At 39.1% G+C, this 26,766-nt stretch overlaps 2 protein-coding genes across 4 annotated transcripts in view; one reads left to right on the top strand and one right to left on the bottom strand.

Moving 5' to 3' along the window:
- The window catches only part of LOC310729111 (uncharacterized protein), a 239,346-nt gene that overhangs the window by 62,985 nt on the left and 149,595 nt on the right, over positions 1-26,766 (bottom strand). The window lies entirely within an intron of this gene.
- LOC310728409 (putative C-mannosyltransferase DPY19L4) lies at positions 1,580-26,596 on the top strand. 3 transcript variants are annotated; one of them, XM_083545774.1, is made up of 21 exons: positions 1,580-1,670; positions 1,787-1,871; positions 4,100-4,208; positions 4,287-4,499; positions 8,756-8,880; positions 9,710-9,800; positions 11,447-11,568; positions 11,970-12,115; positions 12,932-13,055; positions 13,198-13,332; positions 13,500-13,631; positions 14,075-14,176; positions 15,699-15,772; positions 15,869-16,027; positions 17,236-17,355; positions 18,512-18,632; positions 19,267-19,323; positions 19,498-19,580; positions 20,414-20,546; positions 21,345-21,503; positions 22,456-26,596. In XM_083545774.1, exons 3-21 carry the CDS (start codon positions 4,127-4,129, stop codon positions 22,618-22,620), a joined length of 2,343 nt encoding a protein of 780 aa, XP_083401900.1. In that variant the 5' UTR covers positions 1,580-1,670; positions 1,787-1,871; positions 4,100-4,126; the 3' UTR covers positions 22,621-26,596. The 3 variants fall into 3 exon arrangements, 2 of the variants coding, with proteins under 2 accessions (XP_083401900.1, XP_083401901.1); XM_083545775.1 differs by having other exon boundaries at positions 4,059-4,208; XR_014534257.1 differs by having other exon boundaries at positions 1,581-1,871; positions 22,456-24,392; positions 24,482-26,596.

Below are 26,766 nucleotides of genomic sequence, written 5' to 3'. Positions count from 1 at the left end.
CTGCAGTGGTCAGTATCTATCAAAAGAGCTTCAAGGAAGGAAATTTAGGAGGTTTATGGATGTGGTAAGGGATTATGGAGACGGATCATCCGCTGTGGCGCCCCCTAATGGAAGCAGCTGGAAGAAGAACAAAATTATAAATGCAATACTTTTATTTTTGCCCCCAATTTTTCATGAGTTGAACTCAGAGATCTAAGACTCTTTCTATCCACCTCACAGGTGTGGTGTATCAAGAGGCTGATTAGACAGCATGATTATTGCACAGGTGTGCTTTAGGCTGCCACAATAAAAGGTCACTCTAAAATGTGCAGTTTTACTGTAATGGGGGTTCCGGGGGGGCAGAAAACAAGGTAACTATTGGTTGTGACCACCATTTGCCTCACACAGTGCAACACATCTCCTTTGCATAGAGTTGATCATGTTGTTGATTGTGGCCTGTGGAATGTTGGTCCACTCCTCTCAATGGCTGAACACGCTGTCGTATACGCCGATGAGGATGACGAGGATGCAGTTGAGCTTCCTCGAGACGCTTTCTCACAGTTTGAGCAGAAATTCTTTGGTTATGTAAACTTGCAGCAGCTGTCCAAGAGGCTGGACTCAGACAATGTTGGAGGTGAAGATGCTGGATGTGGAGGTCCTGGGCTGGTGTGGTTACACGTGGTCTGCAGTTGTGAGGTGGATGATTCTCTCAGCAAAGAAGAAGCACTCACTCAGACAGATTTGTGAGCAATATTTAAAAGAAATGGGCCTTTTGTGTACATAGAAAAAGTCTTAGATCTTTTAGTTCAATTCATGTAAAATGGGGGCAAAAACAAAAGTATTGCGTTTACAATTTTGTTCAGTATAAATACTGTTTATCCCATCTGGGGTGTATGTCCACCTCACGCTAGGCACCAGGATGAAGTGTTTACCAAATCGAATTTCTTTACAATATTATAACAATTAGTATTAAATCACATTAAAGAGAATTAAATTTTATGTCAAACTTTAAGAATTTCTCTTCAATGGAGATAATCCTGACATTTTCTTATATTGAGGGAGTAAAAGAAGGATGGAAGAAATGAAGATACTTGGTAAAGTATGCTAAAATAAATAGAAGAGTTAAGTAGAACATATCTTTAGAAAATTAAATGTAAAAAAACACACAAACACACCCAAAGGGTGTCTATAAAAATGTATATTTAATTTTTTTGTTATTTAATTTTATTTAATAAATTTTATTCGTGCCAATTTAATCAATCAATCAATTTACTTAATATATGAAAGTATTTTTTATTTAAACCAACCAGTCACTTTATTAAAATGATTTTAAACACGTAAACTATCCACAAATGTTAATAATAAACTGCGTTCATAGAAAACGATGAGACATTTTACCTTTTGCATTTCTTTTCTCTAACGGTACTAAAATCGAACCGAACCGTGACTTAAAAACCGAGGTACGTACCGAACCGTGAATTTTGTGCACCGTTACACCTGTAGTATCTACTGAGTAGAATTGGTGCGCATTTCTTGCGCAGTAGTGATCACCAGTAACGCAAAATGAAACGCTATATTGTCCTGCGTCGCATTCCGTAGCAGATAAAGCTGCAAACTTTATGCGCAGGAAGCTCGCTGGAGGAAGTTCCTCAGCTCTAGTTTGGTGCTTATTTCCCTAACTTCCAGCTCGGGTTTTTTTTTTTTTTTTATTAATAAATATAGGAAATAAACCTGTAGTCGGATCTCAGTTTGAGGAATAGCTGGAGATTTTAATTTAGTTATTTATTTTGTCCAATCTCTTGTTCAGCATCAGATACAGAGGAATGAAGAAGGAGCTGCAAGAACATCATCAATAATCATTATAATACCAATAAACCCTGATTTCATGTGTGGTAAGTTTTATACGGATTACTTACGATCCTGCTTGAGAATGATCCAAATAAGGTCTAATTTATTACACGATGGAGTGATTTATTTGTATTTTTGTACCTATGGCTAACACACAGCTAGCTTATGTTAACTAAAATTCTATTATTATTATTATTATTATTATTATTACATGATCCCCAGATGACATTTCAGGACGCCTCGTTTAATCTATTGAAGGACTAATGTACTTTTTCGTGTTGAAATATAAATATACAACTTCTATCTGCTTTTATATACTATTTATCTACTTACTCATATATGTGTATATTTATATATATTTTTTTATTTATTTTTATTTATTCTTTTACAAAAATTTATCACAAAGCCAAATTTTTACATTATGACCTAAATATATTATATAGAGGAGTGACACCATCTGCATCTTGATTCAAACCACGGGGCGTGGCCTATGTTTTAAGCCCCGCCCCTCCCCCCTCAGTTGAATCCTCTCTATTATACAGTTGTGAGCAATGACACTTTCTATTTCAGTGATTTGATAATTTTTATTATTATATTCAACATTGTAAATTTTTTTTTATACCGAAGACATACAAAATCTAAAAGTACACGTAAGAAAATATGTGGTAAACAAAATAAAAAAAAAAACCTGTCGAATCATCAAAAAAATGGTTTATATTTTATATTGCCCAAAGTAGCTCCATTCAGTTTGGCAAACTAGGGTTAGGGTGGCATTCTTTCATCAGAATACTGAGGTAGTCAACTAGAATGTTTTTTGCTTCACACGAGAGTTAATTTGCGAAATTTTTTTAGACCATTAGTTTACTTCAGACCACGAGGCCCTTTTAATGCTATTACAACTTCTGTACAACTCCATATTACGTTGAGAAATGAAGGTCAGCCAGCCTGAAAAATCTCAAGAACTTGAGTGTCTCAAAAGCTATCAAATGCTTTGATGAAACATCAGGGTCTCGTGAGGACCTTCCTCAAAAAGGAAGGAAGACCAAGAGCTACCTCTGCTGCAGAGGATAAGATTATTAGAATTTCCAGCCTTTGAAAGCTCAGATTTACATAAATGTTTCCCGGAGTTCAAGTGCCAGACATATTTCTGAACATCCACTGTTTAGAAGAGACTGCGTAAGTCATTTTTTAATGGTTGAATTAGAAACCATTACTTCAGAAGAACATCAAGCAGAAGAGACTTGCTCTAGGGCATGAAACACGGGGAATAGACATTAGATCAGTGGAAAACTGAACCGTCCTTTAGTCTGATCAGTCCAAATATGAGATTTATGGTTACACACACACACACACACACACACACACACACACACACACACACACACACACACACACACACACACACACACACACACACACACACTATATTGGCAAGAGTTTGTGGACACCTGGTCATAAGTATGCTAAGTGCTTTTCGAGCATCTCATTCCACATTTAGTCCCAATTTGCTCTTATAATTCCCTTCACTCTGGAAGATGTTCCACGAGATTTTGGAGTGTGTTTGTGAACATTTGCGTTCATCAGCCACAAGGGCATTAGTAAAGTCGGGTACTGATGTAGGTGAGGAGGTCTAGGGTGCAGTCAGCATTTACATTATTTCCAAAATTGTTCAATAAGGATGAGATCAGAGCTCCACAGCAGACCACTCAAGATGGTCCACTCCAACTCATGTATTGCATATCTTCATGGACAGGGTGCACAGGGGCAATGTCATGCTGGAACAGTTTAAATTCAAATAAAGTTCAGATAAATAGTTCAGATAAAAGGGAGAATGTAATGCCGCAGCATCGAGACGTCCATTACAATTGTGTGCCTCCAACTTTGTGGTAACTGTTTGGGGGAAAAACACATAGGGCTGGAAAAGTCAGATGTCCCAATACTTTTGCCATATAGTGTACGTGTACTATAATACGCAGTGTACACAATGACCATGTTTCTTAGTTTTTTTTTTTAAAGATTTCAGTAATTGTGATTGTTCTTGCGTTCTAAATTAATTTTAGTTTTTCTCATTTCACGAATCCTGTCACGGTTCCATGAAGAAGATCAATATTTTGAGAATAATATAGAGAAACTCAATAAAATATTGTACTCGGAAAAACTCGATCCCAGAGCAATATGTCGAGGAATTGCACAAGTTGTCTTCGGAGCCTAAGTGTTTAACCGGTTTGTAGGTCTTCGTGGCTGACTGTAGTCTGTGTGTCGTCGTGTACAGTTTGTCGGCCCCCCGTTTTAAAAAGTCATGCCAGAAGTGCGGTGCAGAAAACCGGGTGAGAAGGACGAGGCAGCTCCTGAAGGGAACCGTGACGCAGCCGGATCAGAAGGTAAACAGCTAAAAGTTTGGAAAAATGATGGAAAATGCTGTGATGTCTGCCGTAATCACATCGTGTGATGTGTTGAAGGAGCTGTAAGGGATGATGAGGAATGTGATGGTGTGGCAACAGATTCAGGCTCTGCTGCAAACAAAGGCATGGAGAAAGAAGCATCTGAGGAAACTCATGCAGACGCAGATGATGCGAGAACAGACACGGGCCAGACGGAGAATCCTGACTCGGAAGAGCAGGACTCCAACTCCAGCACAACTTCAGCCAAGACACCAACAAAGAGCAGCAAATGTGAGAATTCACTCTTTTTTTATTTATTTATTGTAGGTTAGTGTGCGATAGTAGTTTAGTGTTTGAATGTAGTTTAGTGTTCGTGTTTGATTGTAGTTTAGTGTTCATGTTTAGTTGTAGTTTAGTGTTCATATTTGATTGTAGTTTAGTGTTTGATTGTAGTTTAGTGTTCGTGTTCGGTTGTAGTTTAGTGTTCATATTTTATTGTAGTTTAGTGTTTGATTGTAATCTAGTGTTCATGTTTGATTGTAGTTTAGTGTTTGATTGCAATTTAGTGTTCGTTTTCGGGTTGTAGTTTAGTGTTCGTGTTCGGGTTGTAGTTTAGTGTTCGTGTTTGATTGTAGTTTAGTGTTCGTGTTTGTAGTTTAGTTGTTGGATTATGGTGTAGTGTTTTAGTGTTGGATTGTAGTGTAGTTTTTTGTTTGTAGTGTAGTGTTTTAGTGTTGGATTGTAGTGTAGTGTTTTGCTTGTAGTGTATTGTTTTAGTGTTGGATTATAGTGTAGTGTTTTGCTTGTAGTGTATTGTTTTAGTGTTGGATTATAGTGTAGTGTTTTGCTTGTAGTGTATTGTTTTAGTGTTGGATTATAGTGTAGTGTTTTGCTTGTAGTGTATTGTTTTAGTGTTGGATTATAGTGTAGTGTTTTGCTTGTAGTGTAGTGTTTTAGTGTTGGATTATAGTGTAGTGTTTTGCTTGTAGTGTAGTGTTTTAGTGTTGGATTATAGTGTAGTGTTTTGCTTGTAGTGTATTGTTTTAGTGTTGGATTATAGTGTAGTGTTTTGCTTGTAGTGTATTGTTTTAGTGTTGGATTATAGTGTAGTGTTTTGCTTGTAGTGTATTGTTTTAGTGTTGGATTATAGTGTAGTGTTTTGCTTGTAGTGTATTGTTTTAGTGTTGGATTATAGTGTAGTGTTTTGCTTGTAGTGTAGTGTTTTAGTGTTGGATTATAGTGTAGTGTTTTGCTTGTAGTGTATTGTTTTAGTGTTGGATTATAGTGTAGTGTTTTGCTTGTAGTGTAGTGTTTTAGTGTTGGATTATAGTGTAGTGTTTTGCTTGTAGTGTATTGTTTTAGTGTTGGATTATAGTGTAGTGTTTTGCTTGTAGTGTAGTGTTTTAGTGTTGGATTATAGTGTAGTGTTTTGCTTGTAGTGTAGTGTTTTAGTGTTGGATTATAGTGTAGTGTTTTGCTTGTAGTGTATTGTTTTAGTGTTGGATTATAGTGTAGTGTTTTGCTTGTAGTGTATTGTTTTAGTGTTGGATTATAGTGTAGTGTTTTGCTTGTAGTGTATTGTTTTAGTGTTGGATTATAGTGTAGTGTTTTGCTTGTAGTGTATTGTTTTAGTGTTGGATTATAGTGTAGTGTTTTGCTTGTAGTGTATTGTTTTAGTGTTGGATTATAGTGTAGTGTTTTGCTTGTAGTGTAGTGTTTTAGTGTTGGATTATAGTGTAGTGTTTTGCTTGTAGTGTAGTGTTTTAGTGTTGGATTATAGTGTAGTGTTTTGCTTGTAGTGTAGTGTTTTAGTGTTGGATTATAGTGTAGTGTTTTGCTTGTAGTGTAGTGTTTTAGTGTTGGATTATAGTGTAGTGTTTTGCTTGTAGTGTAGTGTTTTAGTGTTGGATTATAGTGTAGTGTTTTGCTTGTAGTGTAGTGTTTTAGTGTTGGATTATAGTGTAGTGTTTTGCTTGTAGTGTATTGTTTTAGTGTTGGATTATAGTGTAGTGTTTTGCTTGTAGTGTATTGTTTTAGTGTTGGATTATAGTGTAGTGTTTTGCTTGTAGTGTATTGTTTTAGTGTTGGATTATAGTGTAGTGTTTTGCTTGTAGTGTAGTGTTTTAGTGTTGGATTATAGTGTAGTGTTTTGCTTGTAGTGTAGTGTTTTAGTGTTGGATTATAGTGTAGTGTTTTGCTTGTAGTGTATTGTTTTAGTGTTGGATAATAGTGTAGTGTTTTGCTTGTAGTGTAGTGTTTTAGTGTTGGATTATAGTGTAGTGTTTTGCTTGTAGTGTATTGTTTTAGTGTTGGATTATAGTGTAGTGTTTTGCTTGTAGTGTAGTGTTTTAGTGTTGGATTATAGTGTAGTGTTTTGCTTGTAGTGTAGTGTTTTAGTGTTGGATTATAGTGTAGTGTTTTGCTTGTAGTGTAGTGTTTTAGTGTTGGATTATAGTGTAGTGTTTTGCTTGTAGTGTATTGTTGTAGTGTTGGATTATAGTGTAGTGTTTTGCTTGTAGTGTATTGTTTTAGTGTTGGATTATAGTGTAGTGTTTTGCTTGTAGTGTAGTGTTTTAGTGTTGGATTATAGTGTAGTGTTTTGCTTGTAGTGTAGTGTTTTAGTGTTGGATTATAGTGTAGTGTTTTGCTTGTAGTGTAGTGTTTTAGTGTTGGATTATAGTGTAGTGTTTTGCTTGTAGTGTATTGTTTTAGTGTTGGATTATAGTGTAGTGTTTTGCTTGTAGTGTATTGTTTTAGTGTTGGATTATAGTGTAGTGTTTTGCTTGTAGTGTATTGTTTTAGTGTTGGATTATAGTGTAGTGTTTTGCTTGTAGTGTATTGTTTTAGTGTTGGATTATAGTGTAGTGTTTTGCTTGTAGTGTATTGTTTTAGTGTTGGATTATAGTGTAGTGTTTTGCTTGTAGTGTATTGTTTTAGTGTTGGATTATAGTGTAGTGTTTTGCTTGTAGTGTATTGTTTTAGTGTTGGATTATAGTGTAGTGTTTTGCTTGTAGTGTATTGTTTTAGTGTTGGATTATAGTGTAGTGTTTTGCTTGTAGTGTATTGTTTTAGTGTTGGATTATAGTGTAGTGTTTTGCTTGTAGTGTATTGTTTTAGTGTTGGATTATAGTGTAGTGTTTTGCTTGTAGTGTATTGTTTTAGTGTTGGATTATAGTGTAGTTTTTTGTTTGTAGTGTAGTGTTTTAGTGTCCAATGTAAAACTCCACACATGTAGTGGGATCCAATTGGCACTGGTACGTCTCTAGATGGTTCGGGATGTTTGCGAGTTCGGCATCTACTTCTTTAAAGTCCATAATCATCATGAGGTGGGACGTGACTGGAGCTGGCCAAACTTTAAGAAGCGCTGCTGTTCATGATATTAGCAGCACAAGTTGATAATGTGCATGTGATCAGATGTTCTGGAGCACAAGGTTATGATGTGAGACGTATGTTATGTGAAGGCTTTGCTAAAAAGATATGTTTTTAATCTACACTTAAACTGGAAGACTATTCCAGAGTTTAGGAGCTAAATATGGGAATGATCTACCGCCTTTAGTGGACTTTGCTATTCTAGGATCTACTAGAAGCCCAGAGTTTTGAGATCTCAGGGAGCGTGACGGATTGTAGCGTGTTAAAAGACTGGAGAGATACATGGAGATAAACCATTTAGTGCTTTATAAGTGAGTAGCAGTAGTTTGTAGTCTATTCGAAACTTAACAGGAAGCCAATGTAGGGACGATAAGATTGGGGTTATATGATCATATTTTCTTGACCTTGTAAGAACTCTGAAGGAGTTTCTGTATACTAGTTTTTGGGCCGATGAGCAAAATCTCTGTTTTATCAGAATTTAAAAGTAGAAAGTTATGGGTCATCCAATCTTTTATTTCCTTAACACACTCAGTTATCCGGGTTAATTGAGCTGTATCGCCTGGTTTGGATGAAATATATAGCTGAGTATCATCAGCATAACAATGGAAGCTAATTCCATGCCTTCTAATAATATTTCCTAACGGAAGCATGTATATCGTGAAGAGCAGGGGTCCTAGAACTGAACCTTGTGGCACGCCATAATTCACTAGCATTAGCCTGGATAGCTCTCCATTTAAATCTACGAAATGGTAACGATCAGACAGGTAGGATTTAAACCAGCTTAATGTCTCTCCCTGAATGCCAATGTAATTCTGTAAGCGATGTAGTTTAAATGTAGTATAGTGCTGTAGTGTAGTGTTTGAACGTAGTGCAGTGTAATCTAGTGTTTTGCACACACATTCTACATACCACTACATACCAACATTAACTTTAACCACAATGGAGAGAATTCAGCACTAGTTACTGTGTAAAACGTTTTTTTTTTTTTTTGTGGTCAAATCATCTGTAAACTGCTTATGGTTTAATTCTTTCGCTCTCGCTCGCTCTCTCTCTCTCTCTCTCTCTCTCTCTCTCTCTCTCTCTCTCTCTCTCTCTCTCTCTCTCTTATACACACACACACACACACACACACACACACACACACACACACACACACACACATATGTTTGTGTGTGTAGCTGTAATATTTCAGAGGTTAGCAAAACTCTTCATTGGATGTATGGCAGCTGTTACCTGTGGGATGATGTACGCTGTGTACCTGAGCACATACCACGAGAGGAAGTTCTGGTTCTCTACTCGGCAGGTGACACAAAACTCTTACACTGTTACATGTACACACTGTAACACTGTTATTCATTAACACAGTTACAATGTTTCGCTCTTACACTGTTACATGTACACACTGTAATGCTGTTATTCATTAACACAGTTACGATGTTACAGTGCTGAACTTTTACACTGTTACCTGTATGGAATGTAACGCTGTTATTCATTAACATTGTTACATTCCGTACATGTAACAGTATAAAAGTTTAGCACTGTTATTCATTAACACAGTTACAATGTTACACTCTTAAACTGTTACATGTACACACTGTAACGCTTGTATTCATTAACACAGTTACGATGTTACAGTGCTGAACTTTTACACTGTTACCTGTATGGAATGTAACGCTGTTATTCATTAACATTGTTACATTCCGTACATGTAACAGTATAAAAGTTTAGCACTGTTATTCATTAACACAGTTACAATGTTACACTCTTAAACTGTTACATGTACACACTGTAACGCTGTTATTCATTAACACAGTCATTGTTACGCTTACATATAACACTCACACAATACTTTATCACTGTTAACTCTGTGAATAAATGTGTGTTAAATGTTAATTTGTGTTAATGCGTTAATTAAAAAAAAAGTGTGTGTGTGTGTGTGTGTGTGTGTGTGTGTGTGTGTGTGTGTGTGTGTGTGTGTGTGTGTGTGTGTGTGTGTATTTATACATAGGTAAATGTGGTAACAGTGTAAAACAGACTGAAGTTAAGGGTTAGGAGGGACCAGTATGAGATATAGGAGGTTCTTGTATGTAGGTGTGGTGATGGAGGTGTGATGTTTTTCTTTTCCTTCTCAGGAGCTGGAGAGAGAGATCACCTTCCAGGGAGGCAGTGGTCTTTACTACTACTATTACAAGCACATGCTGTTCGCCTCGTCCTTCGAGAAGGGTAACTCAACTCTTTAGTCTCAAATGGGTCTAAATATAATGGCGTGCGAATGTTTGTACCCTCTTTATAGTTTCTGGGGGGAAAATTCAAAAAGGAATTCTAAACTCAGATTCACAGGAATTAGAAAACAAACAGCAAAGGTTTTTAGAGACGTGACTCTGGGCGTGGTAGTCGAGTTGCAAGGATCACCTGTGCCAAATTTTATGATCAAAGTGGTGCAGTGAGTGACCGAGAAGATAAAACAGGAGAAACGAGAGCCTTGAGGGGTTTATTCAATGCAGTCATTTCCTCAGTTCCACAGACTTTTACGTCTCAGCTCAATCATGTAATTACACATGCACACAAACACACATACACCTCTGTGTTTAGCTCTGTGTCAATCTCAAGGTTTTCGTCTCTCCCTCTTTTTATTCTCTCCATCAATCATTGCAACAAAAAACACTCATTAATAAAATTACGTACAGGAGAGTCATCCTTTTAACGTGATCAATCGTTTTTTGCCTTCCGGTTACACACCGAAGAGAGAGTGAGATGGACTGAGACTTGTGGATAGAGGAGGAGTGAAACACATGAAGATAGAGATATAAACACAGAGATGGAGGGAAACCGAGGGTGAGAATTACAGGGTTCCTACGCATTTTGGAAAAGTCTGAAAAAGTATGAAATTTGATTTAAGTGATTTCCATTCCAGGATTAGTATGGGAAGGGAAAAAATTCGGTTTTCAAAATTATAAAATTAAGTATTTGAAAAAAAATAGATTTTATACGTTTGAAAAGTGTTTTCATGAAAAAAAAAAAAACACTTCACGTCCACACTTTCATTTTTGTCGTTTCTCAGAAGTCGCTCATCCACATTGAAACGTCTAAAAACGCTTACTGTACTGTGCATGAGCAAAACGTGAGGCGCTTCAATCCGCGTCATTTCCGACTGCCGTTTATTTCTTTGAAACGTCGCCCCGATGACTGAAAATGCGTCATCACACACGGTCCACACTGGACATTTTCAAATTAATCCACTTTGGTGTTTTGGTTGACTGAAAACAGCATCCACGTGTGGACGGAAAGAAAAATGCGTTTCTATGAGACTGGATCAGCACTGCTGTGATTGGTTGTTACGTTGTGAGGCAGCAGTTGCCATGACAGTCCAGCGCCCTCCGACCGTGCGAGAGATTCCCACTCTGACATTCATCAGAGATTGTAACAGAACGCATGTTATAGTTGGAATTTAAATATAATCATTGTGTCCGATGTGAAATATGGTCTTAAAAATCGTAATGGAAGTCTGCATATTTGAATCTGGGAAAAGTATGAAATTCTGACATGTGCATGAACCCTGGAATTAGAAGCAAATACGGAGAGACACAGTCCGAGAAGAGAGCAAGGGAGACGATAAGAGAGCAATTGAGGGAGAGCGTTATGAGAAGAGGGTGAGATATGGGGAAAGTAAGAGTGAGATATGGGGAAAGAATGACAAATAGAGAAAGAGACAGAGGTGAACATCAGCGATTATAAATAAGAGCTACAAAGGAGGGGAGAGATGGAGAAGGGAATGTGACAAAAAGAACAGTTTGCTGTATTACATTGAAAGTATCTGATTTTGCTGTGTGTGTGTGTGTGTGTGTGTGTGTGTGTGTGTGTGGGGGCAGGTGTGTATGAGCTGATGCAGGATAATAGGACACTATCTGGTCAGACCATTAATGCAGTGGAGCAGCTGTCTCTCTACCCAGAGCTTCTCAGCAGCCTGCTGTACAAACTCAGTGGCAGTCAGGTGAGACCGTGTGGAGACTAGACTAAAACCAGACTGAGACCGTGCCAAGACTAGACTAAAACCATACTGGGACTGTGCCGAGACCTGACTAAGACTAGACTGAGACCGTGCCGAGACCTTGCTGAGACCGGACCGAGATTGAACTGAGATCTGATTCTTTTGTTTTGTTTTGTTTGCCTTTTAAAGTAAATGTTAATGCTAGCGTTTTTTTATTGTGTGTGTGTGTGTGTGTGTGCGTGCGTGCGTGCGTGCGTGCGTGCGTGCGTGCGTGCGTGCGTGCGTGCGTGCGTGCGTGCGTGCGTGCGTGCGTGCGTGCGTGCGTGCGTGCGTGCGTGCGTGTGAGAGAGAGAAAAAAGAGAGAGGAATGTGTGTTTCAGTATCGCTCTCCCTCTCTGCTACAGGACTCTATAGAGCCGGTTTATTTCTACATCGGCTTGGTATTTGCACTGCAGGCCGTCTATGTGACCGCTCTGTTCATCTGCAGCTGGGTGTTGAGTGGCACTTGGGTGGCCGGGATGCTGGCGGTGGCCTGGTTCATCATTAACAGGTCAGACACAGGAACAGGAAACCAACTCAAAAGCAACACTGCCATCCTGCTGACATTTTTTGTTAAAATGAACAAAATTGTGCCGAGTTACGTAACTAAGTCTGAAATCAAACTAAAAAGAAAGTAAGGAATGAAACATAAATGTGAAAGGTGAGCTGAGCTGAGCAATTTTAGGTCAAAAAATTTTTGTAATAGTGGGTAAGAAAAAAAACTATATAAAAAATGTCATCTCAGAGGTGAAACTGTGTCTCTGTGGAGCCCCAAACTTTGGAAACACTACATCAGACAGCCCAGTATATTTTCTCCCCACCTGTCAGTCATGTTGCTTGTGGTTTTAAACCTCCGTAGTTAGTTAGAATTGGGTTTGTGGGCGTGGCCTGAAAAGAACACTGAAGGAAGAACGGGGTTTGAAGGGTTTGGGATTTTATTCACTACCTTCAGATCAACTTTAAAGTGAAACCTCTGTCTGCCATCTGTCTGCCATCTGTCTGCCGTCTGTCTGCCGTCTGTCTGCCGTCTGTCTGTCTGTCTGTCTGTCTGTCTGTCTGTCTGTCTGTCTGCCATCTGTCTGCCATCTGTCTGTCTGTCTATTTCTCTCTGTTTATCTGCTTTATATCTGTCTGCCTGAATGTCTGTCTGTCTTTCTGACTATTTCTTTCTTTCTGTCTATCTCTCTTTATATCTGTCTGCTCGTCTGTGTATCTTACTGCCTGCCTATCTATCTATCTGTCTGTTTTGCTGTTAGTTATGTAACCCCGATGTGAGTTGTCATCATCACTCTTCATTATTGTTCCTCTGATTGGTTGTGTATTTCAGGCCGGATACGACTAAAGTGGACTACGCCATTCCTCTGAGAGATAACTGGGCTCTCCCCTACTTCTCCTGCCAAGTCGCAGCTTTAACCGGCTTCCTCAGCAACAGCATCAGCTCTGCCACAGAGGTGTGAATACACAATCAGTATACACATCTGTGTAGATTTGTGTAGAAGCGTTGTGTGAACTAGCACACTTCTGGAGGCTTAGAGTGTTTTTAGTTTGTTATTTCAGTCAGTATGCCCATTTTTGTGTATGTGTGTGTTTCAGATGTTTTGTTACCTGCTAATGAGCGTGACAACGTTCACCTTTATAGTGATGTGGGAGCACAGCCACTACATACTGTTTGTACAAGGGCTTGCGATCTTACTACTGGATTGTTTCGACCTCATACCAGCACGCAAGGTATACACACACACACACACACACACACACACACACACACACACACACACACACAGGCGATTTTTACATTATATTTAATGATAACAGTAAGAATGGACTTGTTATTCATAATAATGGGTTGTGTACATTTGTGTCTGTCTGTCTGTCTCAATTTCTCTGGTTGACAGACAGCAGATGTCCATAAGGTGTATTGGAGCTCTCTGTTGCTGGCCTACATGCTGCAGTATCACAAGCCCAGTCTGCTTTCCTGTCCCCTCCTCAGTCTGCTTATAGCCAACACACTGGCCAAATTCCTGCAGGTACAATTCATTAATTTCCAAATAAAGACCAGGAAACGATTATAGATCGATGAAGCAACTTAGATCCTACAAACATCATATAGTATGTAGAATGTGTGTAGAATGAAGTATGTAGTAAGTATGAGCACCAATATCTGTCTGTCTGTCTGTCTGTCTGTCTGTCTGTCTGTCTGTCTATTAGGTTAGATTAGATTAGATTTAACTTTGCTGGTGGAGATTTGTGAAGATTCATTTAGCTGTAAGGGTGTAAGTAAAGTCAGGTACTGAACTGATGTAGGTAAGGGAAGTCTGAATTGAAGTCATCGTTAGACTTCATCCTCAAGCTGTTTAAATACGTGTAAATGTACAAATTACTAGCACTATGCAAAATCAAGTGATTTGATGTTTTTTTTGTACATTGTTTATTACATTGTGTGGTAATTATTATTATTATTTTTTTTAAGCAAAAAATGAAGGTAGGCCCGCTGGTGGCGAGACTAATGAAGATCGTTCTGCATTTGTACCTAGTCTTCACCGCAAGCATCACCTTCAACTACCTGATAAAGGTCAGACGCAGCAGCAGAAATGCATTTCATTTATACAAGTCAAACTAATTTGAGCGAACACTCAGTTTGAGTGTTTGGGGGTATGACTCCTGTCTCCTTCCTGTGTGCACATCTTCTCCCCTCATGCTTTGGAGCTTCTTCAGTTCTTCCATTTCCTCCCCCCCTCCAAAGACATGCCTGTTAGGCTGATTGGCATTTTCAAATTGTCAATAGGGTGTGAATAAGTGTGTGTCCAGGGTGTTTAATACCTTGTGCTTAAGTGCCCTGGGAAAGATTTCAGACTTCCACACAACCCTGTGTAGGTTAGACTTTCAAGAAAATTTTTAGTTAGATGGATTTCCAGAAGAGGTTGCCAGGTCTGCTGATATGAATTAAATGCTTTGTCATGAGAGAGGTTTTGTATAGGCAACATACCCAGCAGCTGTGTTAATTAATACGAGAGATATGACGATGCAGTTAACCATTAATGATGTCCAACATGTAATAAGTGTGATTGTAGCAGCTATTTTAAACAGAGAACTACAAAGTCATCATTTTATTAAAATTTGACCCATAATTTAACATTTAATTTACATTTAGGTACAAATAAGAAAAAATGCAGTATAGTGGTACCTCAGAATACAAATTTAATTCGTTACGGAACACGATTCGCACTCTAAAAAATTTGTATGCTGATACAAATTTCCCCATAAGGAATAATTTAAAGTGGGATTAAAATAGAAAATGGGAACTAAATGTGGTGTAAACAAACTTGTGTCACTAGTGTGTGTGTGTGTGTGTGTGTGTGTGTGTGTGTGTGTGTGTGTGTGTGTGTGTGTGCACACCATGGCGAGTTTTAATAAACTCAACTAAATGTAAAGGTTGAGGTCAGAGCTCTATAGCAGGCCACTTAAGATCTTCCACTCCACCTCATGTAAAGCAGATCTTCATGGAGATCGCTGGAACAGGTTTGGGTCTTCTAGTTAAGGTAAATCTGAGCACCACTAAGCTCCAAGTTACTGTTGAGCATAACTTGTCCAATTCATAACACCATACAGGGGACGATATGCGGAATCATAAGTATATTGGAATCTTATGGTCAGGTGTCCACAGACCTTTGTCCATATAGTGTGTTTTGGAATAGATATAGCTTGAAGTTGAACTATGAAAAAAAGGGATTTGGGCCTCTTTGTGTGATTTCTTTGAAGACTCTATCCCTGATTTATTTTCTTTCTCCATCTTTTTTCCTTTTTCCTTCGACTTGCTCTTTGCATTTCCATGGTCATGCTTACATTAAAATAAAATACATTGTTCTTATATTGTTATAAGTGCGTCAACTGTATGCCGACAGTCTTTTTTGTTGTTTCGGTTACGTTTTAGTAAGAAATAAAAAACGACTATGAAATGAGCAGCCATGTCGTATTTTGGAAATTGATTCCGCAGTTAAGATGTGTGTTTGGAACACATTGTCTTTTTTTTTTTTTTTTGGTTTAAACATACCACCCACTTCTTTAAGACCATTTACTTCTGATTCCTTTTCTAGAGAATCTTTCCAGTCAATCAAACTGACTTCATACTAAAATTCCTGGAGGTCAGGTTCGGCCTCAACTCGACCACGTGAGTGCAAATCTCCAGATTCTTTCTTTTTAAAACTAAGTTAATGGAGTTTTATTGTAATTAGCAGGGTGTGTTCTGCTGTGGGTGTGGTTTCAGAGAGTTTATACCAAACCTACTGCTGTGCGATGACGGTTTCCAGGCTCTGGGACAGGACTTCTATCTGCGCCTCACACACGCTTCGGTCCTGCCTTTTTATCTTCTCGTGCTGCTCGTCTGCGTGGGGTCGATCTTGCAGACTATCTACAGGAGACTCAGGTTCTACTCAGTGCATCGAGCTTCCAGTCATACACTCTCATGTATTACATGAATAATTAACCTGGGATTTATACTAATAGTGTAGTCTATAGTGTGTGGCATAGTGGAGTGTGTTCTATGAAGAGTGTGTTTTATAAAGCATTTAATCTGTTGTAATTAATTAGCATTGATCGTGCCATGGTAGGAAGGGAATCTACAGTAAACCTGCTGCGTTGCTTTGGTCTGGATCACAGTAACCGGTTACTACTGGCTTTCTGATGAAACACAGTCCATTGTAAATCGATCCTTAATTAATTTGCATATGGTGGATATGGACAAAAATCTGTGTATCAGGTTTTAGTCATGACCGCAATGGAGTCTCTTTTAGGAGTGTCCTAATATTACACACACACACACACACACACACACACACACAATTAAAATTTTTAAAGCAGGTGAGAAGAAATGCTTTGTAGAAGTGAAAATGCTTTCGAAAAGAATTGTTCATCATCTATTTTCATCAATTAGCAAAATGTAAACGAACAGAAGCGAAATCTATTCTGCAGTTTATTGAGGGAAACATGGATTCATGTATTGTGACATTCTGAAGCAGAACATGAAGCCCTCACTTTAGAAACTGGGCCAAACGACAGCTTTCCAACCTGAAAACGATCCCAAACACACCGCCAAGATAACAACTGCCTTGCTGAGGAAGCTGAAGGTGAAGCTGATGGAGTGGGCAAAGTATGTTTCCAGACCTGAAGCCTATTGAGCACCTGTGTGGCTCCTCAAACGGAAGGTGGAGAAGCGCCATGTGTCGAACATCCAGCAGCTCCGTGACATCATTATGAAGGAGTGGAAGAGGATCCCAGCAACAACCTGTGCAGCTCTGGTGAATTCCATGCCCAGGAGGATTAAAGCAGCGCTACATAACGACGGTGTTCACACAAAATATTGACACGTTGGACACAGTTTTAACATGTTCACTTAGGGTTTACTTACTTTGGTTGCCAGTTATTCTGGCTGTAGGTTGTTATTTTTAAAACACACAATGACTCTAAAATATATCCAAGTTTCTTTTCTATAATATTGCCCCTTGAGAGGATACTGAAATGTGAGGGGTGCACTTACTTTTGTGAGATACTGTACCCACAGTGTGTATATGTATGTCCAGAATGTTCACATGGCCGTGAATGAGTTTGGTGACTCATGTGCTCTTCTGTTTGTAGTGGCGAGCGTTTAAACACCAATGTGCAGATGGAGGATGGGCGGATCGGCGAGCGTCCGGAGGTGATCTACCACGTGTTCCACACGCTGTTGTTCGGAGCTCTCGCCCTGCTGTTTCAGGGGTATTCGCTCTTATAATTCATTGAAACAACATTTCTTCTTGGGCTCTTGGCTACTCAGTGGTCCACGAATAAAAACCCAGAATATCTCTTTAATAGTCCAGTCACATTCCCGGTACATGATATACTGCAAAATGGCGGTTAAACGTGTCTGTTTTTCACGAGGCAGCTCTCGTCAATCGTTATTCCCGAGGTCTCAGTCAAGCAGCAGACTGGAATCAGCGAAATCGCAGGGGTTACACCAGGGCAGAGAGTGTCAATTTATAGCTCAGTATGCCCTGCAACAAAACAAACGTCTTTTTTTTTCTTCAAGAAAGCATTAAAAAAAACACTGGATTTGTTCGTCGTGCACAAGAACATAACAACAGCACAAGAACATTTGCCTGGTGCTCGATCTTTCATTTTCATAGAACATGAAACATATTTGAACAAGAATTAAGTTCAGTCTACTATCATTAGAATCCTATTAGGATTTATTTAGTTAACATCCCGCCCTAATAATAGTGTGCGTTCAGTGTTAATGAGCCAATTAAGATGCAGGAGATCGGAGTGTTTTAATTGGATCATCCTGAACCATCTAGAGACATACCAGTGCCAATTGGATCCCACTGCATGTGTGGAGTTTGACATTGGACTCTCTGAAGTGTTTAAAGGCTCTGGCATGGAGAAGCTGGTGCTGGATCTGTGATGATCACAAATGTTGAGCTCAGTAGCTCCTACTTTTATACCAAAGACTGTTGAAAGAACATTTACTTATAATCTTATACTCCAGTACTCATGTAAGTTCTCACTCTCCAGTGTTCTGTATTGTTGAAAGATTTATGATCAAACTCTTGATGTCACCCAAATAAGGATGGGTTCCCCTTTTGAGTCTGGTTCCTCTCAAGGTTTCTTCCTCATTACATCTAAGGGAGTTTTTCCTTGCCCCAGTCGCCATGGCTGCTCATCAGGGATAAATGCACACCGTTCACCTTGACTGTTGATTTCTGTGAAGCTGCTTTGAGACTATGTCTGTTGTGAAAAGCGCTATACAAATAAACTTGACTTGACTTGACTCATGAACAGGTCAGAGTTTACCCTCGACCCAGAGTTAGACTTCACCTGACTGACCTATGAGGGGATTCTTTCATGACATCTTTTTGCTTCTTCCCCACTGCAGGATGAAGTATGTTTGGACCCCGTATGTGTGCATGTTCACTGCGTTTGGGGTGTGTTCACCGGAGCTCTGGATGACCGTGTTCAAATGGGTCAGACTCAAGTCTGTACATCCTGTAGTGCTGGTGAGTGGAGGGGCACTTTTAAGGGATGGATGGAGGAAGTGGTAGATGGTGGGATGGGTGGTTGGGTGTTGGGTAGATACATATATCTATGGAGATTATCATGGTTAGCTAGGACACTGGTTTGGTTATTGAATTGGTTGTCAGATGGATATGGAAATGTATGGATAGGTGGACTGTGGTGGGATGGATGGATGGATGGATGGGACAATGGATAGATGGGTGAATAGATGTATGGATAAATGGTTTGATTAAAGGATGGAAAATGGAAGGATGAATGGATGGATTGATGGATGGGTGGATAGGTGGACAGTGGTTGGATGGATGGATGGATGGACAATGATGGGATGAATGGATTGATAGACAATGGATGGGTGGATGGACAATGATGGGATGAATGGATGGATTGATAGACGATGGATGGGTGGATAGGTGGACAGTGGTTGGGTGGATGGATGGATGGATGGATGGATGGATAATGATGGGATGGATGGAATGATGGACAATGGTTGGATGGATGGATGAATAGCTGTATGGGTAGGTGGACAATGGTGGGGTGAATGTATGTATGGATAGATGGATGGATGGATGGACAGATGGATAAATAGTTGGATGGAATGTTTTCTGTTTCCCTCAGGCACTAATTCTGAGCACCGCAGTACCGACCATCATTGGCTTCAGCTTATGGAGAGAGGTGAGACTTTGTCTTGTTGATTTTTTTTTACATCACATTTTTATGAAAGCTTTTCTGAGCACTTCTTCAGCTTTAGATTGATTCCTGGGTGGATGATCTACTTGATTGATCCTTAGTGAGAAGTAAACTTTTTTTATTTATTTTTTATTTTTTATTTTTTCTTCCTCTATTCAGTATTTCCCACGTGTGCTGTCGGAGCTTACAGAAGTACAAGAGTTTTATGATCCTGATACAGTGGAGCTCATGAACTGGATTAGGTGAGTGTTAATAACCAACGAATAGAAAACCAAGACTTAAGTGAGACGTGAGAAACGGCATCACACCATGCTGTTATTTTCCTGTAACAGCATGCCGGGCTTTCATTTGATTACAGGAAAGGTCACAGGGTGTTGATTCATTTGTAAAACAGCAGCTTTGAAGGTGGTGCCAATGCAGGATTATATTACCAACTCATTCTGAAAACGTGTCAATATTTCGAATTTTTCTTCACATTTTTTCCAAGAGACATTTTAATTGAACATTGATTTTCAGAAGATGTCTCTATTGTCAGAACTTTGTTAAAGGTAAATTATGACACCTGACTATAAGAAGTGTTATTGTACACTTTCCACTCCCATTAGCTGTCTTAATAACCTCCATTCTTCTGGAAAGATGTTCCACTCTATTGTGTGGTTGTGGAGATTTGTGGAGGTTCTTTTAGCCACAAGGGTGTTAGTAAAGTCAGGTAGGTGATGTGAGGAGACCTGGGGTGCAGTCAGTGTTCACATTCAACCCAAAGGTGTGCAATAGGGTTGAGGTCAGAGCTCTATAGTAGGAGATCTTCCACTTCATCCCATATAAAGCATATCTTCATGGAGCTGGGTTTGTGGACAGGGACATTGCCATTCTGGGTCTCAGTTAAAAGGAAGGGAAAAGCTCATGCTACCACATCCAATACAATCGTGTTTCTCCAACTTTTCAACAACAGTCCGAACAGAACCATACATGAGTGGAAAAGTCAGGAATTTCAATACTTTTGTCCGTATAGTGTAGTTATTGCTTTCTCTCTTTATTTTCGATCTCTAATTCAACCTCTCTTTCCCTCCCGTAGGAGTCATGCTCCTCTCTCGGCCGTGTTTGCTGCGAGTCCTGCGCTATCAGGAATGGTGAAGGTGTGCACCGGATGGCCGGTCACCAGTCTACCCCTCTACGCAGATCTCAGCCTGCTGCAGAGAACCGAGAGTGTAAATTCGCTTTGCGTTCATTCGTTTTCTCTCTATATTTTTCTCTGTCTCTATTTCTCCCTCTCAGTGAAATTTGCATGCGCTGAATCAGGAGGTGTTTAATGTGCCTTCGCTCGCATGTCTCATGGAGCATTTACATAGGTATATAGGAGAGGCTATCTTAAAAAAAGGTCAGGGTGGAAAGGGGGTGCACACACACTGTTTTTAGATCAGTGCAGGGTTGCCTGAACATGCACAACTACTTGAATGAGATCAATAAGCAAGGCATAAAAGCTAAATTGGTTCTAGACTAATTCAACATATCCAGGGTTCGATTTGAATGTGTAATTCTTTGTGGAAATCATGGTTTTTTTAATTTTTTTATTAATTGAATATTTTAATTTGTATTTTATATAATATATTTTTTATAATATGTGATTAGCGATTAGCATAAAAGAACGAGGCAAATGAGGGCGTGGCTCGGACAGGTTTTTTTTTTTTTTTTTTTCATTTCCCAAAGGTAGATCTTCTCGATAGTTTCCCCACTGATGATGCAATCCAACTGACTAAAGATTAGGCATCAGGATATTTGAATAATATCATGAACGACATTGTATAAAGTCCGTTTCTTTTTTTCTACACCACACGTTTGACCGATGCCATTTTTAGAATGTTGATCTTCGCAATAGTTTTTCTTCCAGCATTTGAACCACTGATGGTCTAATCTCATTGGCTAAAAGTTAGGCATCACCATTATTATGAAAAGTTTGCTTATTTTCTTTCCTACGCGTGTCTTGTGTGGCGACCGATTTGTCGCAGACATATCAGGTGTACGCCATGCGTTCTGCCGAGGATGTCTATAAGCTGCTAACAGCCCAGAGGTCGAGTTACGTCATTATCGAAGAGGAGCTGTGTAACGAGATCGGTCCTGTCAAAGGCTGCAGGATCAAAGACCTGCTGGACTACGCAAATGGACACGTGGGTCAAATTACACGCATGCACCACACACATAAGGTCGCCTTCTTACTGTACACGAATATCTCTACCTTTCATAGGTCTTGAGTTGAGGTCGACTGATCATACTTGCTGATAACCAATAAATCATTCGATAGTTTAAAAAAAAAAAAAAAAAAAAGATACTGAATAAAAGACTTTATTACAAAAAAAGATACAGAATCATGAAAATGTGCTTAAGAAAAATAAATGTGAATATATGAATTCATCAATAGAGGCCACTCTTGTAATGACAGCAGATCGGAAGCCGGAAAAACTTTGGGAATGGATTTTTGTCGATACCCGACAGTTCCAGCATTCGTTTACCGGTACGAATTAAACGGCGAAACCGATCAATTGGTCATCCTCTAAATTTAATTGACCTGAAATAGAGCTCTGATCTCAACCCCGGCCTTATCAGTATCCGATTTTACACAAACCCCTTGTAACTGAAGGAGCACAAATCTCCAGAAAATCTAGTGGAGCACCTTCCTAGAGTAGAGGTGGTAAGTATAACAAAAATTCGGGGCTAAGTGTGGAATTGGATGTTCTAAAAGCGCACACAAATCTTATGGTCAGGTGTCCACAAAGTTTTGTCTGTATAGTGTAAATTGAATTGAGATTGTGATTTCACGAATTTTATGAATGTGCAGATTCGTCTAAAACACTCTACCCTAATACAATGATGATGTATTTGAATATGAAACTGGTTTGGCTTTATTTTAAGACTCCACTCAGTTTTTTAGTAAGATTTTCAACTTTTTAGGATTTTTTTCTTTAAAGAATTTGGCAGAAACGTTGTTGGCGTAAATTAACTTACTAACAATTTAATTTAATAATAAATAGTAACTCTTCTAATGGGATTTTATGGGCTGTGTTTTTCTGGTTTCTTTTAGATCTTAAAAAATGTGTTTGTTGTTTCACTGTTCTTCAATAGGTGGTGTATGACAAAGGCAAAATGTACACTTTCTCCAAGCACGGGCGATTCTGTCACGAGATCAAAATGACCTACTCTCCGTACACCAACTACTTCACGCGAGTGTTCTGGAATCGCTCTTACCACGTCTACAAAGTCAACTCGGTCATCTCCTTCCAATACTGACATCCACGGTCATCAATACCGTTGAATACAGAGACAAAACCATCACCTCACACAATACCGATATTAACTTTCAACTACCAAATCAACTCTGCTATACCCCCTATATATGTTTTGCACAGTTAACTTATTCATCCCCTTCCAATATTAATGTCTACACAGTCAACTTCATCAATCCTTCCAGTCCCAATATCTACACAGTTAACTTCATCAAACCTTCCAATCCCAATATCCGCACAGTCAACTTCATCAAACCTTCCAGTCCCAATATCTGCACAGTCAACTTCATCAATCCTTCCAGTCCCAATATCTACACAGTTAACTTCATCAAACCTTCCAGTCCCAATATCTGCACAGTCAACTTCATCAAACCTTCCAATCCCAATATCCAAACAGTCAACTACAGTCTACAGAGTCTCTACACAGTCAACTCTGGTCCCCCTTTTCAATTCAAGTCTCTACACAGTAAACTCTGGTATCCCCTTTTCAATTCCAGTGTCTACACAGTCAACTCTGGCCCCCTTTTCAATTCCAAGTCTCCACACAGTCAACTCTGGTCCCCCTTTTCAATTCCAGTGTCTCCACAGTAAACTCTGGTCCCCCTTTTCAATTCAAGTCTCTACACAGTCAACTCTGGTACCCCTTTTCAAATCCAATCTCTACCCAGTCAAATCCACCACCCCCTTTTAAAGTCCGGTCTCTAAACATTCAACTCTGGCCCCCTTTTCAATTCCAAGTCTCCACACAGTCAACTCTGGTCCCCCTTTTCAATTCCAGTGTCTACACAGTAAACTCTGGTATAACCCCCATTTTCAATTCCAGTCTCTACACAGTCAACTCTGGTATCCCCTTTTCAATTCCAGTCTCTAAACATTTAACTCTGGTATCCCCTTTTCAATTCCAGTGTCTACACAGTCAACTCTGCTATCCCCTTTTCAATTCCAGTCTCTACATAGTCAACTATGACATGCACTTCAAATATCAATGTCTGCACAGTTAACTTTATCTCGCCTTTTCCCTTCAAATGTCTACACCTTCAACTTCATCACCCCCTGCCAATAACAATGCCTACCACTGCACCGGTATTTTCTTTTTTTTTGCGTCTTCCCTCACTCCTCATCCTGCTCTGTATTACTGATAAACTAAAACCCTGTACTATAGGACTAGAAGTCTAGAATCCTACAAGGCATTGGACAATACAATTTTATAACTTTTTTTATTTAAATTTTGTTTTTATTACATTGCAGTTATGCACAATGACATTAGTACTGCATTGTGCATGTGTGTGGATGCGTGTCGTGTGTCATCTGTATGTGTGTTTACATGTGTGTGAAAACTCTCCAACGGTCTGATCAGTGGCATCTCTAGTGCTGCCTGTGAGCTTTTTGTGGTGAATACACAGCCCTGAGGAGGCAGTGGTGGACGTGTTTGAAATTTCTTTGCTGCTGTGAGAAGACCTTCTATAAAGATGACCCACGTGTGGGTGGGAGGGGCTTCTGTGTCTGAGAAGGAATCATGGGTAGTGCAGGCTGGCTCTGTGACTACTGAAATAGTGGATTTTGCATTCACTTTTGTTGTTAAAACACTGTATCTAATAATGTTGTCACAGCGCTGGGAACACCCATTTGTTGTTTTTTGTTTATTTCCATCTGGCTCTTTCTGCTCTTTGAATTCATTCTGCATTTCAAGACAAAGCTTTGTAGCCATGCAAACCTTGTTAGAGTCGACCGATTACTTACAAGCACAAGTAAGTTTTATTTGCGTCGTACCTTCAGGTGGAGATCCGTTCTTCATTCACATTCAAAGGACTCATTGTATCTTATGAATCATGTCTAAAGGAAGCCTAATGGCAATAAGTAGGCAGCTTGTAACTTAAGGAATATCCTTTCTAAATTATAAGTAGCTTTGGCGTAAATGAAATCATTTAAATAAAAACGTCAATACAAAGTATACTAAACAATTTATGCAATCACAATATTGCATAAAAATCTCAAAGGGTAATTATACATTTTTTTTTTCTTTTCTTCAATGGACATTGTCTATAAATAAATAATTACAAATACAGCCACCGAGTTACGAATGTTCGACTTAGGATTTTTCAATTTTCTGATGATAGAAATACGACAAAATTGTAAAAGGTAGCGGCTTATGCTCCACCCTCGACTAGCGAACCAGTGCTCGTCTACACACCCACTTACACTTACGTATATACTGTATAGTTTATACAGTAAGGTACTATAAATTTCTAAGTTTTGCTAAATAATGTTCTCTAATTTGTTCAATTATTACTACATTACAGTAAAGGCCACGATATTTTCAAGTTACAATGGAGTCAATGTAACGCATTTCCATCGCCAGTCAGGAACCACCTACAGTATAGAAATGTTAGTGTCATACATTTGTCTGAGTTTATTCCCAATGACAGTGAAAAGGAAAAACTGTGAGATATTGTGAGGGAGAAACCTCGACTCAAACGGGAACTCGTCCTCACCGGACACCGAATGTCCCTTCGTTATAGTTCCATCATTTTCGAGGGAACCGTTCCCTGATGGACGCTTGAGTGCAAAACTGGCAAATTGCAGCCATTAATCAATCGGTTTATGGTCACTACAGTCCAAATCCATCTTCATGGTTCTTGAGTTTAACCTTTCACAGGAGCCTCATGGATCGTTAGTCAGGTCATATGGAGCCATCCTCAGCGGAGTGTCCCGTTAAAGAGAACTCCATCCAGAGGTAGGCGTCAAGATGAATCAGGGGAATCGGGAAGGAAAACGGATGGTCAAGTGGATCAAGTATTTACAGATCTGTTTTCAAATATTTTATAGGGGGAAAAAAGCAAAACCATATTTACTATTCCACCTTAAATGTGCATTGAGTCCTCTTGCCATTAGGCTTCTTTTTTTTATTATTATTTTTTATGATTTTAATGTTGTATGCTACAGATGTGGTAATTGGAGGTCGGGTTAATCATTAGTAGTTCCTTAAAGCAGCTAACATTTCAATCCAATAGAATTATGAGGCGTTTCATGATGCAATGTGGTAAAGTGTGATTGAGTATTTGTAAAACGAATAAAGTCAATACAAAAACAAATGTTGGACAAAAGTATTGACTTTTCTAGCTGGAAACAAACCAAAATCTTCTCTGGAGAGTGGAGTTTATTGTAACAGCAAATGGGATGTTCAAGAAGCCCATATGAATGGATGTATGGTCAAGTGCCCACTACATTTTGTACGTTTGGTGTAGATGAGAAGCCCCCACATTCTTATCACTGTATGCGATGGGCAGCTTTTGACCAGTACACTCATCTGAATCTCATGGATCGGACATGAAAATGAACGCTGGGAAAGTTGTTTCTCTAACGAAAAGCTCGTCAGCAGATCACGTACGTTTCCCAGGACCCTGGAACTTGTAATGTGATGAATAGCTGACAAAGAATTGCACATCTGCAGTGGCGCTAATGCGGTGGTGAATAAGGACATGAGTCACAACAGCTTGGATTAAAGAGCTTTAATGACACCTTGGATCACTCTCTCTAATGTCTGTCCATTTCTTTTCTTTCTCCTCTGCTATCTCTTTTATTATTATTATTATTTTACTTTCTGATTGTAATATTGCAAAAAAAAAAAAGATTTGGCATGTTTGTAATTGCCTTTAATGCAACACCAGTCTATGCAGATGATGAAAGTAGGTGAGGTCTGATGTATAATGTATTGTTTGTGCCTTTTTTTGAGACTTCGTTGTTCCCATGTTAGCCTAGTTTCACGCTTCATACGTTTGGACTGCGATCACATTCACTCCTGCTGCTGCTAAACTGCTTTCTTTATTTTGTTTGATCCTGTGATATTTTGTTTTGTGAACTGTACATGCTCGGATAAAACGCATCAGTACTATGGAGGTGATGCTCTGATTCGTCTGTCTTATACTGTACAATATGAACTGATCCGATTCTGGTCAATACAGCCTTTGTATTCTTCTGTACTCCTGTCACCTGGTGTATTTATTTAATTGTATACCAAATATTACAGTGCTGTAGAATTCTCAAATCTGATTGGTCAGCTATTTGTGTAATGGGTCACCTCTGATTGGTCAGCCATTAGTCTAATAGATCAAATCTGATTGGTCAATCATTGTTTTAATGGATCAAGTCT

Source organism: Silurus aristotelis, assembly GCF_946808225.1.
Source record: "Silurus aristotelis genome assembly, chromosome: 7".
NCBI lineage: Eukaryota > Metazoa > Chordata > Actinopteri > Siluriformes > Siluridae > Silurus > Silurus aristotelis.
This window is presented reverse-complemented; position numbering and strand designations above follow the sequence as displayed.

Excerpts from the sequence above, each read along its gene's own strand:
- LOC310728409 (XM_083545774.1), top strand. The coding sequence starts at position 4,127 with ATGCCAGAAGTGCGGTGCAGAAAACCGGGTGAGAAGGACGAGGCAGCT. Across the intron at positions 13,056-13,197 it reads GCATCAGCTCTGCCACAGAG|ATGTTTTGTTACCTGCTAAT; the intron begins GTGTGAATACAC and ends TGTGTGTTTCAG. Across the intron at positions 15,773-15,868 it reads TTCGGCCTCAACTCGACCAC|AGAGTTTATACCAAACCTAC; the intron begins GTGAGTGCAAAT and ends GTGTGGTTTCAG.